The 17,125-nt window shown below is 33.6% G+C and overlaps 2 protein-coding genes across 6 annotated transcripts in view; one reads left to right on the top strand and one right to left on the bottom strand.

Moving 5' to 3' along the window:
- LOC148620945 (uncharacterized) overlaps positions 1-17,125 on the bottom strand; it is a 182,464-nt gene that overhangs the window by 51,371 nt on the left and 113,968 nt on the right. For all 5 annotated transcript variants that reach the window (XR_015921037.1, XM_088574867.1, XM_088574868.1 and 2 more), the window contains 10 exons: positions 13,242-13,375; positions 11,839-11,954; positions 11,004-11,077; positions 8,174-8,370; positions 7,723-7,764; positions 7,205-7,310; positions 6,377-6,510; positions 5,136-5,295; positions 1,175-1,332; positions 303-441 (listed from right to left, as the gene is read on the bottom strand). Coding sequence is in view for 4 of the 5 variants with exons in the window: in XM_088574867.1 (XP_088430993.1) it covers positions 303-441; positions 1,175-1,332; positions 5,136-5,295; positions 6,377-6,510; positions 7,205-7,310; positions 7,723-7,764; positions 8,174-8,370; positions 11,004-11,077; positions 11,839-11,954; positions 13,242-13,375 (1,260 nt within the window). In the remaining variant the exon portion in view is untranslated. The remainder of the gene's footprint in view (positions 1-302; positions 442-1,174; positions 1,333-5,135; positions 5,296-6,376; positions 6,511-7,204; positions 7,311-7,722; positions 7,765-8,173; positions 8,371-11,003; positions 11,078-11,838; positions 11,955-13,241; positions 13,376-17,125) is intronic.
- On the top strand, positions 3,402-5,045 carry LOC148620946 (uncharacterized). The gene is made up of 2 exons (XM_088574872.1): positions 3,402-4,219; positions 4,533-5,045. The coding sequence occupies exons 1-2, from the start codon at positions 3,454-3,456 to the stop codon at positions 4,901-4,903; spliced, it is 1,137 nt and encodes a 378-aa protein (XP_088430998.1). The 5' UTR covers positions 3,402-3,453; the 3' UTR covers positions 4,904-5,045.

The following is a 17,125-nucleotide window of genomic DNA, read 5'->3' as shown; positions in this document are numbered from 1 at the left end:
TGATTAATAATATCTGGGGTTTAAGTGATGTATAATCCCCCTTGCTCAAGTGATATTTTCACAAATACTTTAGATTATAAATGATTTCAGATGCTTCATGATATTCTATAAAATGAGTTTGCCACACTTTACTTGTTGCCTTGGTATACAAGGCACAGGTATACAGTGCTCACAATATGGTGTCTGCCTCAAGCTCTCCACATTCTGAGTGTTCACTATAGGATGCCTGCCACTAGATAACAGAGCCTTAGTAACAATTTATCTGTACTTCAAATCTAACAGAGATCCATTCGAAAACTTACAAGCATTTGTCTGCTGTCACATTTATAAGACCAAATCCTGCTACTACTCTGTTTGCCAAAGCATTTCCATAACATGTCATTGCTACTTGATAAAAGTCTGGTCCATAAACTATTCTGGCACAACTTCCTTTACCATTGTCTGCATAAATAAAATTTAAGAAAGCTAGTAATGTATTTACTGACAAAGGTACAGTATAAAATGATACAGTGTTAGTATATTTAAAAAAAATACAAGTTAATTTGACCATTTAAAGGCTCTCAAGGAGCAAGTACAGTTTCACTGAACTTCTGTGAAGGCCAAATAAGAGCTTATTGCCCTATCCTGTAATAAGGCTGGACAGTAACTATGATGACCATTGTGCTGACGGCTAGATGGTGCCTTCTGTGTTGTAGGCTAGACAGTGCCTACTTCATGTTGAAGACTAGACATTGCCTATTTTATGTTGAAGGCTAGACATTGCCTACTTTATGGTGCCTTCTGTATTGAAGGCTAGACAATGCCTACTTTATGTTGAATGCTAGACATTGCCTACTTTATGGTGTCTATTGAGTTGAAGGCTAGACAGTGTCTACTTCGTGATAAAGGGTAGATAATGCCTACTTTGTGTTGAAAGCTAGGGGGTTCCTACTGTGTTGAAGGCTAGAGCATCTTTTTTGTGTTGAAGGCTAGGCAATAACTACTGTCTTGAAGGTTAGCCAATGTCTAATTTGTTTTGTTTGGTGGTATTCACTTAAAAAAATTGACATGCCTGTAAATATGAAGGGACAAGTAAGTTAATTACTCTTCAACAATTAGTTTTCACTAGATTTAGAGGATATTTTTTTTGAAACACCTTAGAATTATCTGTAATTCTAACACAAACAATCATTACCCATGCAGTATTTCAGATCTACATTGGTTGGGGAAACTTGGAACAGGTCATTTTCATACTTGGTAATAGTATCCATTATGTCTTTGTATGAACAGCTTGGTAGAGTTTCGCTTGCATTCATTGCTTGGTAAACACAGGATGTAGAATACCAATAAAACCTGTAAAAGTACATAAAACAACAGATGGAGATATAATGAACATCTTATTCTACATGTAAATATAACTTTAACCATGGACTACATTGCATTTATGGAGCACTATAAGACAGAAACAGACTAGCAACCTCCTAAAAAATCTAGCTGGGTGACTTGATTGTCCTTTAACACATTTCATATAACACTATTATTATTTGACAATATATACTGGATATTACATGCCAAAATCTGTTTAACATGCATTATCAACCCTAGACTCCTCTGTTACCCCAAGGGCAACAAGCCTGACACGACAATATAGGTTGAGGGTTGATAACCCATGTGATGCAGATTTTGACAAGACACGCTTATTATATATTTTAACTATGCTTCAAGTGTGTTCCAAGTACGGGTTTGATATAGGGTATAGGTCTAGGGGTGCAACATAGGGTATGCGATATACATCTAGGGGTGCGACATAGGGTATGCGATATAGGTCTAGGGGTGTGACACAGGGTATGCGATATAGGTCTAGGGTGTGACATAGGGTATGCGATATAGGTCTAGGGTGTGATATAGGGTAAACGATATAGGTCTAGGGGTGCGACATAGGGTATGCGATATAGGTCTAGGGGTGCGACATAGGGTATGCGATATAGGTCTAGGGTGTGATATAGGGTATGCGATATAGGTCTAGGGGTGTGATATAGGGTATGCGATATAGGATTTATACAATCACTTATAATGCATATACAAGAAAAAGTATATTTTAATCTTTATATATGATATAAAACGATATCTTAGAACCAATAATATGCACCATACTTTTTTTTAAACCTGTGTCATATCTAAAGCTTATGATCTCATCTTTTTGAGAAAGTTTTGATATTATTGAGCAAAAATAACGGATAATACATTAAAGAGCATATGCTAGAAATATACTTATAATTATATGAAACGTAAATATATATGTGTTAACAAAATTATTGAAGTTCTGAAATGGAGACAAAGAAAATAATACTCATCCATATTAGGAGATTGATTGATTGAAGGTGGTTACAATCCTTCAGCTGGTATCTTATACATTACATGACAAGATTTTTTTTTATTTCAACAGACTCTGTTTTATCACACATTGAGCCAAATCTGTATTGCTCAGAGAAGCAACACATGTATGCATGCTACCCTTATATTATCCTGTTTTCTAGCCAAACAATTCATCTGTTGCCTATATGATGCCTGCTTAGTGAAGAAGCAATGACTATCAATTTTATAGTCTTGGTGTGACTCAGCATAAGATAGAACCCACAACCTCTAACGTTTAAGGGGAGTAGGCTACCACAGGACCACCAACGCAGCCATAGGAGGCGTGAAGCTCTATCAAGACCTTCAAAACTGACATAATTTTGTTTATTGGCATCTTTATAGTTTTTTCATTATTACTATCTGATATTTTCTACTTTAGGCTATAATAATGTGATGCTAAAATATATCAGCAAATGCCAATGATATTAAGGTCAGTGTTAATGTTCTGACAGAATATCTCCTTAAGATATTTCCTTAAGCTTTCTATCACAGATAATTGGAGCAACATTATAAATGGAAGTTGCTGATATTTTTTAGTATCTGAAATAAAAGATAAGATAAAACAATCAGAACATTATGGAAAATGGACAAATGTATCTGATATGAAGTATTAACTAGTTATTAGTCTTAGTACAGTAGAATCAGTCTTAACAGAACTTTTGGACTTTAATATTGGTTAGATTAGCAGAGGTGTTGGATTTACTAAGATTGAAAATACAATTAATCTGATATAAAAGTACCATGTGTGTGGTTTAGACAGGTTTTTGGATCTTTCAGGGTTCAGATAAGACAGGTTTCATTGTATATCATCATAATACAATTGGGTAGTTGACCTATGTAACAAAGATTTACAAAATACCTTTGCCTTATCAATCTTTTGTCAATCAGGTTAAGCTTTTGAAATTTTTATTTTGATAACCTAATTTAACCTTCAGTGCATCTTTCACGCAAAAAATTTAATTGGATAGATGAAATGTTATCAAGTCTATGATAAAAATCCTCACATAATCATAACAGTATAAACTTCCTTGTTCAGAGAGTTACCCGTCTCCATTAAGGATGAAGGGTTTACTATATTTAAGCATTATTAGCATGATAAATGGATTTTTATTGAAAAGTAAGAACACCAGCCTCCAAGGAAAACAATCATATGTGACTATATCAGAATATTATGGAGATAAAGTCTTAAGTCAGCAAGAGTTGCATGCTTATCAACAACAACAAGCTAAAACTTTGGATCTTTTGTCCATGCAAATACAGCAAAAATATGATGTGATAGAAAAAAGAATAATAGACACAGAACAATTAGTGAATTCTTCCCGTCAGCATTCAACAGCTGCAAGTCAGGAACGATATAAGAAACTAGAAGGAAAGTACGAAGAATTGGAGGTGAAATATAATAAGAGTCAAAAGTTACTCGCCAAAATGCAACAAGATTTCAATGAACTAAAAAATCAAATGACAAGCCTTAAACAACTTACTAGTATCAACCAATCTCAAACTCTACAAGACATGAAGCGAACCATTCAAAATATTGACATACAAGTTAACAGCTTAGAAAACACAGAGCAGGCCCGCACTCAGGATTTTATGGCATTTTACACTAAAATTAACTTTTTGGAGGAGAAAAATGAACACATCAAGGATAATCTTACTGCTTCAGAGTTGAAACATTACATATCAATGGAAGCTTTTGCTCAGAACCAAAACATGGCAATGAAATTGCTAGAAAACCAAACAAGAATTGAGTTGGAAAGAATAACAGCAGATTGTAACTTGTCGTTATCTTCTCTTCAACAGTACATAGAAAACCAGCTACAGCCAGGTAAAACATTTCTACTATCCTGAATACAATACATGAAAAATCTAAAATGGAATCATATATAGCTTGTTATGATATTACATTTGTACAAGAAGGTTATCAGATTCCTCTTAATGAGATGGTCATAGCTAAACCAGATCAAAAGAAATACACAATGTCATGACATTTTAAGGAAACAATTCACAAAAGCTCTACAAAACTTGGTGGCAATATTTGATTTATTGTGCAAAGTGTAACAGGTGGGGTATAACATAGTCCACTGTTATGACATGAATTTGACAGAATGACTTATCTTCATGTAATATTTCTATTTCAGTTGTCTTGTCAGCATGTTATAGAGATAACGGAGCACCTCTTGATGAAGGATCAATACAGTTTCCTTTAAATAAAACTGCTATTGGAATTCCTGATCTACCATCCTTTATAACAACTGGAAAGTTTAAAGCTTCAAAACAAGGATTATACTTTGTGACAGTGACAGTGGAAGTTTACGAGACAACTAGTTTTGAAATAATGAAAAACCGAAAGTCCCAAAATATTCTATATTTGACAGCACAAGTTGCTAACTGGGTTCCTGGTACAACTGTTATAGTTTTGGATTTACAGGAAAATGACATTGTATGGGTTCATCTAACGTCAAGAAAAAGAATTAACAATGCTTGTCTAACCATTTTCAAAATAAAATAAATCATTTTTTCTTAAATCAAATGTGAAAAGTTGATCTTTAGTACAATCCTCTCTTAATGAAGACTTTTACATGTTGATTGTTTGTTAACCCTAAACAGAGCCACAACTGGCACTGCTACTCTAAATTAAAATTTAAACAGAATTCAAACCCATTATTCAAGTAACACACATAGTATAATAAGATGCCTACTCCTTTTAATGTTCATTTTGGAAAAGAAGACACAATCCCTACCTGCAGCTGTCCATCTGACTGGTGCCCTGTATATAATCCATCATACCATAGTAGTAACAGTCATAGTTGAGAAGATACTGGATCACATCAGGGTAGGAACACGGTGATAATGATGAATTCTTTGGTACAATAGTGGGCAAAACTACATCAGTGCCAGGAGCTACAAGTACAATAATAACTTCTTATATAAAGTATACCCCATGAACTGAGAGAAGTTTTGATGACTTTTATATAAGGTATACCCCATGAACTGAGAGAAGTTTTGATGACTTCTATATAAGGTATACCCCATGAACTGAGAGAAGTTTTGATGACTTCTATATAAGGTATACCCCATGAACTGAGAGAAGTTTTGGAAAACTCCTATATAAGCTATACCCCATGAACTGAGAGAAGTTTTGATGACTCCTATATAAAGTATACCCCATGAATTGAGAGAAGTTTTGATGACATTAAACTGAGAAAAGACAATAGATGCAAACAGTCAAATGCAACACATGAGAATCCTAATGTTTGCAACATATGATTATCATATGAATTGAGCATATGATAATCATATATTTTTGTTTGGGTTTATATATGATTATAATCATATGTTTTTCAGAAAATGTTTCTCAATCAAAATTAGCACATGAGAATCATATGAATATCATATGTAAATTATCATATGATCACCATATGATTATTGTATGTGGTACATTTGGCTGCGATAGAAACTATAGATAAAATATGTCATGAGGTTCCCTTCAAAATGTCAATGACTTAAAGATATCACTTTCTTTTAAAGAAAGTTGATGTGTAACAAAGACAAAAGTCATCCCCATGCTGTATACCAATATTTAAATCATTCTCATGGAAGTTTCCCAAGTATGACCAGATAAAAATCTACAACTGAAAGACGTTAAACAAACATTGATGTGTGACCAAAACCAAAGTCACACATATGTATGGGCTTATTGAACTGAAGTTGCATACTGTAAGTCAAATTTCCCATCTTTTTTCTAGAGTTAAGCAGGTGAATATGGGATAGGCATTTATTTATGTGTATAAACAGTCTACTCATGGCAAAAATGCAGTGGCATAGAAAATGGCCTTGTGTGTTAACAGGTGCTTAATATACTTGCACACATTCACTCTTGATACAAAAGTTTTCTTTGTTGATCTAAAAAAGAAGTTTTTTTTAATGCTGAAATAGTTATCCCCATAAAAAAAACCCGTAAGACAACAGAAAACAGTCTCACCGTGGCATGAACCTGTATCATAGTAAAGTCCCAGAATGTCAACAGGATGTCTGGTTATTAAAGCCACTATTTCCTCCTCAGAACACATAAATATGGTGTTGAACATCGTACAACCAACCATATGATTAAAAATTCTGAAATTAAATTATACATTAATAACTGAAATATGCATAAACATTTATTAGAATTTTGAGTGAAAACTGAAATCTACAATTTTTGTACACATTTTATGATCTTTCAGGACTAAGTAGATATTGATAATTACATTTCTTTACTAAGAACATAAATCATATGAGGTCAATGCCTGAATCACTAATTTTTAATCATTTTCAATGCTGGCAATTATAGAAAGATAAGGCATCAACTCCTCAGCCTTTTTGGTTACACAACAGAAAAACCTCTGAGGCTCTAGGCGGAAGAATCTATCTGCAAGCTGACTGATCCAATTCTAAAATTATAGTAAAAACTGATTTTTCCACCATTACTCCTTTTCTTAGCTCCGGCTTTGCAGCTAAATTCTTGAGAGTTATTGTTCTTTATTTCTAGTGATATCTAATTTTTGTAGTGCCACCTGGTGGACAGAACTACCTTGATTAGTGTATGACTACATTTCTATACATTTTTTCAAGAAGAAATTCTCCTTTCTGCATCCGAGGTTATTGTTTTGGTGAAGCAGAAATTGTGGAGTAGTTCTGATTGATAAGGCATGAAATGCTAACAGAATTACCTTTACCACCATTTCACATCTGAATTCAGAATTCATGTAGACTTTGTTAAAACATTTCATGTTCCGAATTTTTACCTTTATTTCTAAATATAGATATTTACCTGCATGTTTGATTTTTATCAGCTCTTAACAACTGACTTTTGGCTGACTCACAATTTGACTCTATGACCTTTTTGATGTAAGCAGGATTATCACAACTAGGTACAACTGAAATAGTACAAGAAAATATCTAAGAAATGAGATTTCATTCGATATATGCCAACAGTACAAGAACTCATACCTTGGGTAAAAAAGATCCAATAAAATAATTCATTTATTTCAAAATTTAATTGTTTTTTGTTTTTTTTGTTTCCTAATTTCCAATATTCTGATAACACAAATCTACAAGAGCAAATATTTGACATTATACTGTATGAATGTATTTTGTTTGAAGTTTAATTGTCCTTATATTCCACTTTAGTTATGAACTAGTGTAAGTAACAAGAAACTTTTCTTGGGTTAAAATCTTCAATTAAAAATAAGTTCTTTTAGAAGGAACTCCCTGCAGACTGTTGCTTCAAAGATAGAGTCAACCACTATTGTCAGAATGGCATTTTGTACAATTTCATAACAGACTAACTTGCTGTAGTGGTATATGGTCTGTATGTTGTCATTGGTGGTTCTGTAAATTAAACAAATTGAAAAAAATTATCAGGAAGTTTTAAAACATTTTTAATATTTCAGTATACCAAAAGAATTCCATCAATTATTTACACCTCCACTGAAAACATAATGCAGAAAATTAGTACACATATGTGTACTTTTAGCTCAAAATATCTTTCAAATTAATTTATTTCAGCAATATCATATATAAACATTTTGTTTGATATAGCAGAACCTACTTTAAATATTACATAAAACTGTGCTAACAATGTAATTCTGAAGAAGGCATTACATCTATATCAATACATTTACCGGGTACTTACATTTCACCTCTTCCTAGAAAAATAACCAAAAAACATAACTATATAATCAATGCCAAAGTCAACAACACTTTGTCACATTCCATATTTTCACTTCAATATACATACCTGGTTCCCAGATTTCCTGAACTAATACACTGTTGGGGATAACAGAAGTGAAGTAGTTATGTTTAGATGGTGGATTATTCTGCAGCCATTCTATAGACATGACTAGTTCCTGTTGTAAATCTACAGCAGTCAATGATTTGTAAAATGGTGATTCTGATTCTATTTCAATCATTGAGTGAACTTTTACACTTCCTGGGCTACAAAAGACAAAGATTAACAGACTTTTTAGTAGAGTTCAAAACATATTCAAGTTTTTGTATTTTAATGCCCATTTTTATGGCAGCTCAGATAGTAGATAGGATAGAAAACTATTTTATCAGAAACTTTATCACTTTTCCCTTGTTATTACTGCATCATATTTTCTATCTCAGGCTATTAATAATTGACATGCAGCGAAAACATATCACCAATTTTTAATGATGTTACATCAAATTAATAGTAAATCATATACAGAATAGTGTTAGCTACAAATGTGTAGATAGAACATCACATCTCACCATATTTGGATTAATCATTGTGATATTTTCTGTCAAAACTGATGTCAGTCTGTATATAAAGGCAATATCACACTGCTTTTAACATCTTTTTTTTAAATTTTAAAACAAATCATTCAACCTTTCTCCTTGCATGCTGACTTATGGTAATGCACTTTAACCGTTGAATCATATGTTCCTTTTTAATAAAAAAAATATCTATGTTTAAAACACCCTGAAAGTATTCTCTGATAACATCCCCCTTTTTTCAATACATCGCAATAACCTTTGTTATTGAGGTGCCCCCTCATTGACAATGCTAACACCTATACCTTATTAGGTATTAATATGTCATAACATAACGGACCCCCCAAAAAATTTGGGGAAATGGATTTGACTTTATAGGTTTTATCATTGGTAGTTTGGTGTAATAATATATTTTACTTGAATGACCGAAGTAACTCATTCTCAGGTGTAAACTGACGAACAGGTGGTCGTGTTCTATTTGGTTACATGTATTAATTTATTGAGAACTGTGTCATGTTTTTTTATTTTTATTTACAATTTTATAAATGAATTTAAAAGAAATATGTTGTGATTTCTTTTGTTTATTTGATTTTCATTGTTTATAAACAAACTATGGAGAAGCGACACTACAGGTGGCAACTCTTCCAGGTATTTATTTCAGGAAATGACTTCTGCTGATTTGCCTGTGATGATGAATTAGATTTATTTGGGGAAGATGAAAGATGTACCCGCAACATTAATATATATACTTCAAAAAGGGTGGGGAGCAGTTACAAATATTGATATTGAGGTGGCACTCATTGACAATGATAATTGTTTGTTTGTTTGTTTGTTTGTTTGTTGGGGTTTAACGTCTGAGCAGCAATATTTCAGCTATATTCAGACGATGAACATGAAATTGATGATAAAATGAACATGAAATGATGCCGAAATGAAAAAGGGGTGGGACAGAAGGGCAATTTAGCCTCCTGTGGCGGAGCCCTATGGTTCCTACTCAGGGAGAATACCACAGTAGGGTTCTTTAATGTGCGAGGAATGTGGCATCTTTCCCAACACGATGCACCACTATGGTTTGCAGTCAGGTTTTCCGTATTATAGCCTGACAACCCCAGCATGTAACACGCCAGGGGTACCCCATTCCACCACCTGGGGCACACATCCCAGTTGCTCTGTGGGCAGAGCGCCCTAGCCCCCAGCTAGGGTTCTGAGCATTATTTAGTCGCCATTTACGACAAGCTTAGAGCTGCTGCAGGCCTATTCTTTTAACACCCAGACCTGCACGGGGCGACAATGATAATTGAGTTTACTGCTTAATTTTGATTGAACTACGACTCCCCATTTTTATCAAGTAGTTGTTAATGAGTTGTCCCTCATTGATAATGGTAATTGAGTTAACACCTATGCTTTATTACGTATGATGACATCATAATGTGCTAATTACATTATGGAACCCCAAACCCCCCCCAAAAAATTGGGGGGGGGGTGAACACTCTCATTTTACACTACTTCTGCCGAATCCCAAAAGGGATTAGGCCGTGGACTAAGTCTATTTCATGTTTAGTCTTTGCATATTTGGTTTTCATTGTATCAAAATATCAAATGAAAATAGAAATCCCTAAATACTGACCCTACAAAATTTTAGAATAGTGCTTGGAAACATACATTATTTTTTCAGCCTTGGAAATTTGTCATTAATTGACTGCGCTGCACCAATTTCTGCCTTACATGCATGCACTGGAAAGTGTTGATTTTATCCCAAAAAAAACATTTTGCTGGGTCAAAGATCCAGCAAATGCTGCTGTAGGTTATACAACACAATATACAGCGTGCATATTACAAATTGAATCACTAAGTCACCGATCGACATTAAACCAGGTGATAATGCATTAATTTTAATTAATTTAATGAATGAATGTGGTCATATGACAACTAATTACCCCGAATACACAATGACCCACATTCACAGGTTTGTGTATGACCAGGGACTGTGTAAATGCTTTGCTGCTGATTGTCAGCGTCACTCATATCGTGCAAATGATTGGCTAACACTGTGTAACGACAGACTTTTGGGGATTTTAGTGGTTTATCTCCACAAAGACAGTCGAATTATCTCCTAGAAGAAATGATGATCTAGCTTTATAATGCATGAAATGAAGGATGTAACGGATATACGGAAAGTACTATCATTTTCAACTTTATTGTTACAGTGTTATTTAACAAATTTTACTAAAATAAGTCCCAGGTAACTATATCAATAATTTGCAGGAATTTAACAGAATTCCTGGAAAGATTAAATACAGCATATAAAGAAAGTTAGCACATTAACATACCTATAACCAATAATATCAACCTCTTCAATTTGCTTATATAAGTGAAGTTTGTCATTTGAAAATAAATCCATCATCTGAAAAATAATTTTTCAAATATATAATACAAAACACATCTTGCATACTTAATTTTGACTTTGATGTTTATTGAAGCACCAGAAATATTTCATTTTGTTCAATGAAACATGAATAAAACCTGCAAAACTTTATTTAAAATAACTAAAAGTAAGCCCTAAAATTAACAACCAAATTATTCAAAGTATTTATCAAATAAATACTAGCTGCTACAGCAAGAATTTTTTACTGCAACTTTTAACATTTTATCATTGTCATGGCTGCCATTTTTTTTCTTCAGGCTAGAGTAATAATACCAAAAATACAGATATATTCATTTCTCTATGATTTAGTCGGTCTACTTCTTGGATGGATAGATGTTCTGCGGTGATGTGATATGAACTGGTGATATGAAAAATTTGCCTTTGTGATTGGTTGGTGTGCGATTGTGATGTATAGTCAATAAAATCTGATTAGTTGAAAGCGACATTGTGATGTTTCTTACTTTGTTCTCCCGTAACAAATAGTGACATCATAGAAGCAAGATTTCTGACATGGCAGTTGTTGTATGTCAAGCAGCCAAATATTCCATAGAAATCATTGAAAAAAAGTTTCACAACTTTGACATTATAAATACTCAGAATAACCTCTGGTCAGAACCTCTCAAAAGATAACCACACTTCCCCAAACCAGGCTAATCACAATGTTTCAAGTTTCAAGTTCTAAACAACTTTTATTTTGTAATTATCTGTTTCATGACATTAAATATGTAAATGCTAATTACCTGGTGTTTAAGAATCCTTGTCAGATCTTTATATTGTGTGCTGTTCCAGTGATTGAGATTATCACTCCATGTCATGTTCATAGTGAAATTCACATGGAACTTGTAAAAACCCTGAGCTAAAAATTAAAATAGTTATATGGACATAATTTCAAGTATTATTTATGTAAGAAAAAAACAAATGAAAAAATATTTCCGAATGCATTTAAGCCAAAAAAAAAGATGCAAATATAATATTTATATGCTTTCTGGAAGCCTGCTCTTTACATGATATAGTACTTTTAAGATCTATATTATGTCAAAGAGTACACAATGATAATTAGATTATTTTAAGGAGACATGACACAAAAAATTATTTTTTTAATTTTTGGTTTATTAGATATATTACATCTAATATAATATATACATCCCACTCACATCGTTTAATTGAAGATGAATTGATTCAAAATTAATGAAGACCCAAGCCACACAAAATTTAATTAGGCCATGTAGTCACATGACCGTGCTACATCATTGGTTCTCAATTCATAGACTGAGCGGTTGAATTTGCGTGGGGCTTCTGCATTTTTACATGATTTCCACAACTGAGAGTGAAAATATTAAAAGTTTTTGTTTGCCAGAGAATATATTGTGTATTGTGTCAAATTCTTAATGTAAATTGTTTTATTTCAAAATTCCTAAGACAAAGAAATTCAATTATATTTCAATTATATCGATGTCATACACCTGCGTCGTCACCTGTGTCATGAGTCGCCGAACCATGGAAAGATAAAAGAAGCCGCACACGCTTTCTCTTGGCCATAATTAAGTCAACCAGGCTTGTTTATTGATACAACCCAGTGGCAAAGAAAGAACGATGCATAGAGTATCACTATTTTATTTGTACAAGTCCAAAAAATTGTGTGCTTAATAGTTGTGTACTTGCCATGTGGGAATGTAAAATGAAAAGCTGACAGAAAACGACAACTTTAGTCTTCTTACTTTCTAAACACGATTATCATACTCATACACAGATCAGTGGACCACTTTGCATCATATATATAAGCTATTTTTTTATTTTTTGGGGGGCATTTGTATACATTTTCAGTGTACCTAAATGGAGATTGAGAAGCAATGACGTAGCACTTCCATAAATGGTAAGTGGGTGTTACTTCTGGTTTTCATTTATGCATATTAATTAGGTCATCGTGAAAACATAAATAAATCATTCTCACTTTATTTAGAGCTAACCTGGTGAGAAAACGTTTGTTACACTCGTAACCAAACACACTATAGTTTTTATAAATATAAATGTTTTAAAAATGATGTTTTTGTGTCATGTCTCCTTTAACCTTTGTATTCCAACATCCTGACAGAAAATAAAACAGGTTCCACTACAGTAGATAAAACAGTACTATACTACAAACCTCTAAGACAATGGTACATGTCTATGGTAGAAGGCACGAGAGAGTGATTAGACATCATCAAGGTTCTAGCTAGAGTGTAGTTGTCACAATCATTCATTGTGGACATCACACATTTCACTAATGTCTTGGCATTACTAAAAATGAAAAGCATTCAAAGCTAAAACTCGTTCATTTCATATTATATATAAGGAGAATGATATATGCAGTTAGGAAATGATAGTTTGAACTATTAATGCAGACCTGCAATGTGTGTTGTAGAAATTCTCACATATTCCCATAGGTAGACATTAGTGATATAATAATATAGCAGTGTACTATCAACAACGCATGTGTTGTAGAAATTTTCACATGTTCCAATATGTAGAGACATTAGTAATAGGTACGAGAACTCAATTAATTCCCCTTGGTTTTCGTTGTATACGAATATAGTTCCAACTTTGGTAGTAGGTACCTTCCACATTTTTTCATATTTTTACTGGAAACTTATGTGCTGAAGTTTTGCCTCTAATTGGTAGAAGATAGGTTAAAATTAAATGGAACTTTTTTTCATTTACCAATTCTGACTAAAAGTTGTGATTTGGTTCAGTGGAAGAAGGTTAAAATTCAGGACTTTTAACTCCGTTCATTTGTCATGTTTACCCCATCTCCGGGTCATATGTATTAATTTCAGAAAATGATGGTAAAATTTTCTACAAATTATATATAAAATCCTGTTTGTACATATCTTTAGGTAAAAGAAGTTTTATTCAGTTTGCGCTGGTGGAATTTTTTTAATCTGCTCAAATGTGTATATTGAAATGCACTTGAAAATTAATTGTGATCTCGTGCCTGATATAATAATATAGCAGTGTACTATCAACAACATATAATATTGTATGGGTACAATTAACTCCATCCCTTATAAGTAAAGCCTGAATTTATGGTAAAGAATATAACATTTGCATCATCTAAACATTTGTAGTAACATAGAGTGGTAGGAGCTTGTCCCCAAAAGTTGGTTCATAGAATATTCAAGCCCTAAAAATACAAAATCTAAGGCTAATACATTCTATGATGAAAAATATTAAATCAATCAAAAATGTTCTATATAATCAGACAGCTTCATCAAAAGCAGCAAAATGATAGCTCAGAAGCTTCAGTTTCCACATAGTTTTGTCAACAACCAAAAAAAAACAATGGAGGGGTGGGGGGATGACTCTCTATGAAAGTTCGTATTTTAGAAAAAAATTATCATCCTACGAACAGTCCCGTTCTAAGTAAAAACTATCGTAGGGAAAGAGAGGAGTACTGGATACGAAGACTAGGTACTGCAATACCTTACGGATGCAATGACAACATCAAAAGTATAGGATAATATAAACAAGCCAAAATAACAATAGCATAAATGTGATGAATTTATTTGACAAAAAAGCCATCCCCACTTTATGTCACCTAAGTTACATGATGTCTCCATAGATGGTCTCCTTCCTTTCATACAAAAACCTCTTGGACGTCATCACATTAGAACCAAACTTTATTCTATGCCTCTCATTTTACTACACTCCCTTTACAAAACAAGTCTTGACACTCCTGTTTCTGACCCCACCTCATCATTATACAAACTTGTTGCCATCATTTTGGACATTGGTTTCCACAGACTCTTAAAATCAGTTTGTGTGAAAAGTCAAGATGAAGAAAAACGATCAATTCTTCCACTACCGTTTGTCAACAAAGGTACAGATGCAATTAATTTGGCTAACATCCTCCATCACAAAAACGTTACCAACAAAATTCCCCCATATTTCAAAGACAAATCCATACCAATTATTTCATACTCCTATACTTCACCCATTGCATCCAAAATTTTCAATTATAAAAGGCTATTGCAGAACCTTGAGATTGAGGACTTCAACGCGAAACCACCTGACTGTTCTTGCAAAAACTCTCCATTCAAATATAGTCCTTCTGGTCACATCGTTACAGGAGATTTAACCATCATCGAAAAAGACTCTCTGCGTAATATCCTTTCTAAAGTTCCCAAGTACCGTGAACCACGCTCCATAAATTGGAAGGAAAACTTTAAAGTTCTTATGGATGTTGTTGAGGACTATGCAAGAAAATGGATAAAACAAGAACAAGAAGACATTGATTCTCTGTCAGAGTGCTTAAAGGCCGTGAGGTCTTTAATTTTGAAATGAATGAAAGTTTTAAGTAGGTCAATGAGTGCCAATACTACATTGGTTTTCAAAGACCCCCATGTAGCAAAAACATTGTCTACTATACATGACAAATACGTTGTTGTACCAGCAGACAAAGTCCAAAACAACATTGTTTTTGTCTGAAAAAAGTTTTACATCCAATGTTTATTATCGGAGGTAGACGTAGAAAATAATAACAGTGATAAGACCTATACTGCTACCACACTCTCCAAAGAAGAGATTGTGCAAAACCATAAATCTGTGCTATCCTCTTTTGGTCTCTATACCAAGGACGATGATTGTGATTTACCGTTTATGTACTGGATTCCTAAACTCCACAAGAATCCATACATAGAACGTTTCATAGCTGGATCTACAAAATGTACCACCAAACCTCTCTCAAAAGTTATAACTTCTATACTCACAACTGTCAAAAAGGGTCTACAGTCCTACCACAAAACTTGTTACTCCCGTAGTGGTATTAATTCAATGTGGATCCTGAAAAATTCGAAAGATCTTTTGGAGACAATCAGTTCAGACTATTATCTGAGTATAATAGCATTAAAACCTATGATTTTTCAACACTGTATACTTCTATTCCCCATACTCAGTTAAAATCCCGACTTAAAAACATTACACATCCTAGTTTTTCAAAAAAAAGATAGTACACCTAGATACAAATATATAGTTCTTGGTAGAGATTCCTCATACTTTGTAAGAAATAATTCAAAATCATCGTCCAAATATACAGAGGAAGATGTTTACAAAATACTGGAATTTTTAATTGACAATATATTTGTCCAGTGTGGTGGATGTGTTTTTCAACAAACGGTCGGCATTCCCATGGGAACAAATTGTGCTCCTTTACTTGCTGACCTTTTCCTTCACTCTTATGAGGCCGACTTTATAGCTGATCTGATCTGAAAGAATATTGTTTAGCTAGATCCTTTAATCTCAGTTTTCGCTATATAGATGATCTATTATCTTTAAACAATCCTAATTTCGGGGATTTGATACATCACATCTACCCCAAAGAATTTGAGATAAAGGATACTACAGACACTGTGAAGTCAGCCTCATATCTTGACCTACAGTTAGAAATTGATGGTAAAGGAAAACTATTGACCAAACTTACAACAAACGTGATGACTTTTCATTCAAAATTGTCAACTTTCCTTTCATCTGTGGCAACATCCCTTCAGCACCTGCGTATGGAGTGTTCACATCACAACTCATACATTATGCCAGAGCTTGCCTAAACTATGCAGACTTTTTGTATCACCCTAGAACTCTAACAAATAGGCTTCTGGAACAGGATTATGTAGCTACAAGATTGAAGTCATCACTACAGAAGTTTTATGGTCTTATGAACTCGTGGATCGTTTATGGTGTATCCATCTGCACCATGAAAACTGATTTATTCAACGGATCATAGTTTTCCTTTCCTCGTTTGTCTACCCCTGACTTGACTTTTTATGAGCAACTCAGCGGGTGTTTCTAGAAAAGCAGAGGACACTTACCCTACCGGTGCACCTGGTCCATGCTCCCAGTTTTTAGTGGAGTCCGAGTTGCTCATTTGCTATTGTTACTTTGTATGTATTATTTTAGTTACTTTATGTTCTTTGTTGTGCATGTCTGTTTTCCATGTCTGGTCTTTGTCCCTGGATTGCATTCTTTGGATTACCGCTATAACCTTGGTTCCCTTGA

This window comes from Perna viridis, chromosome 3 (genome assembly GCF_037379345.1).
Source record: "Perna viridis isolate PV_CMFRI_1.1 ecotype Kerala chromosome 3, ASM3737934v1, whole genome shotgun sequence".
Classification (NCBI taxonomy): domain Eukaryota; kingdom Metazoa; phylum Mollusca; class Bivalvia; order Mytilida; family Mytilidae; genus Perna; species Perna viridis.
The sequence above is the reverse complement of the archived record's forward strand: the minus strand, read 5'-3'. Positions and strand labels throughout refer to the sequence as shown.

Coding starts and splice junctions, on each gene's coding strand:
- LOC148620946 (XM_088574872.1), top strand. CDS start 3,454: ATGAAGGGTTTACTATATTTAAGCATTATTAGCATGATAAATGGATTT. Junction 4,220..4,532: donor AGAAAACCAGCTACAGCCAG/GTAAAACATTTC, acceptor TTTCTATTTCAG/TTGTCTTGTCAGCATGTTAT.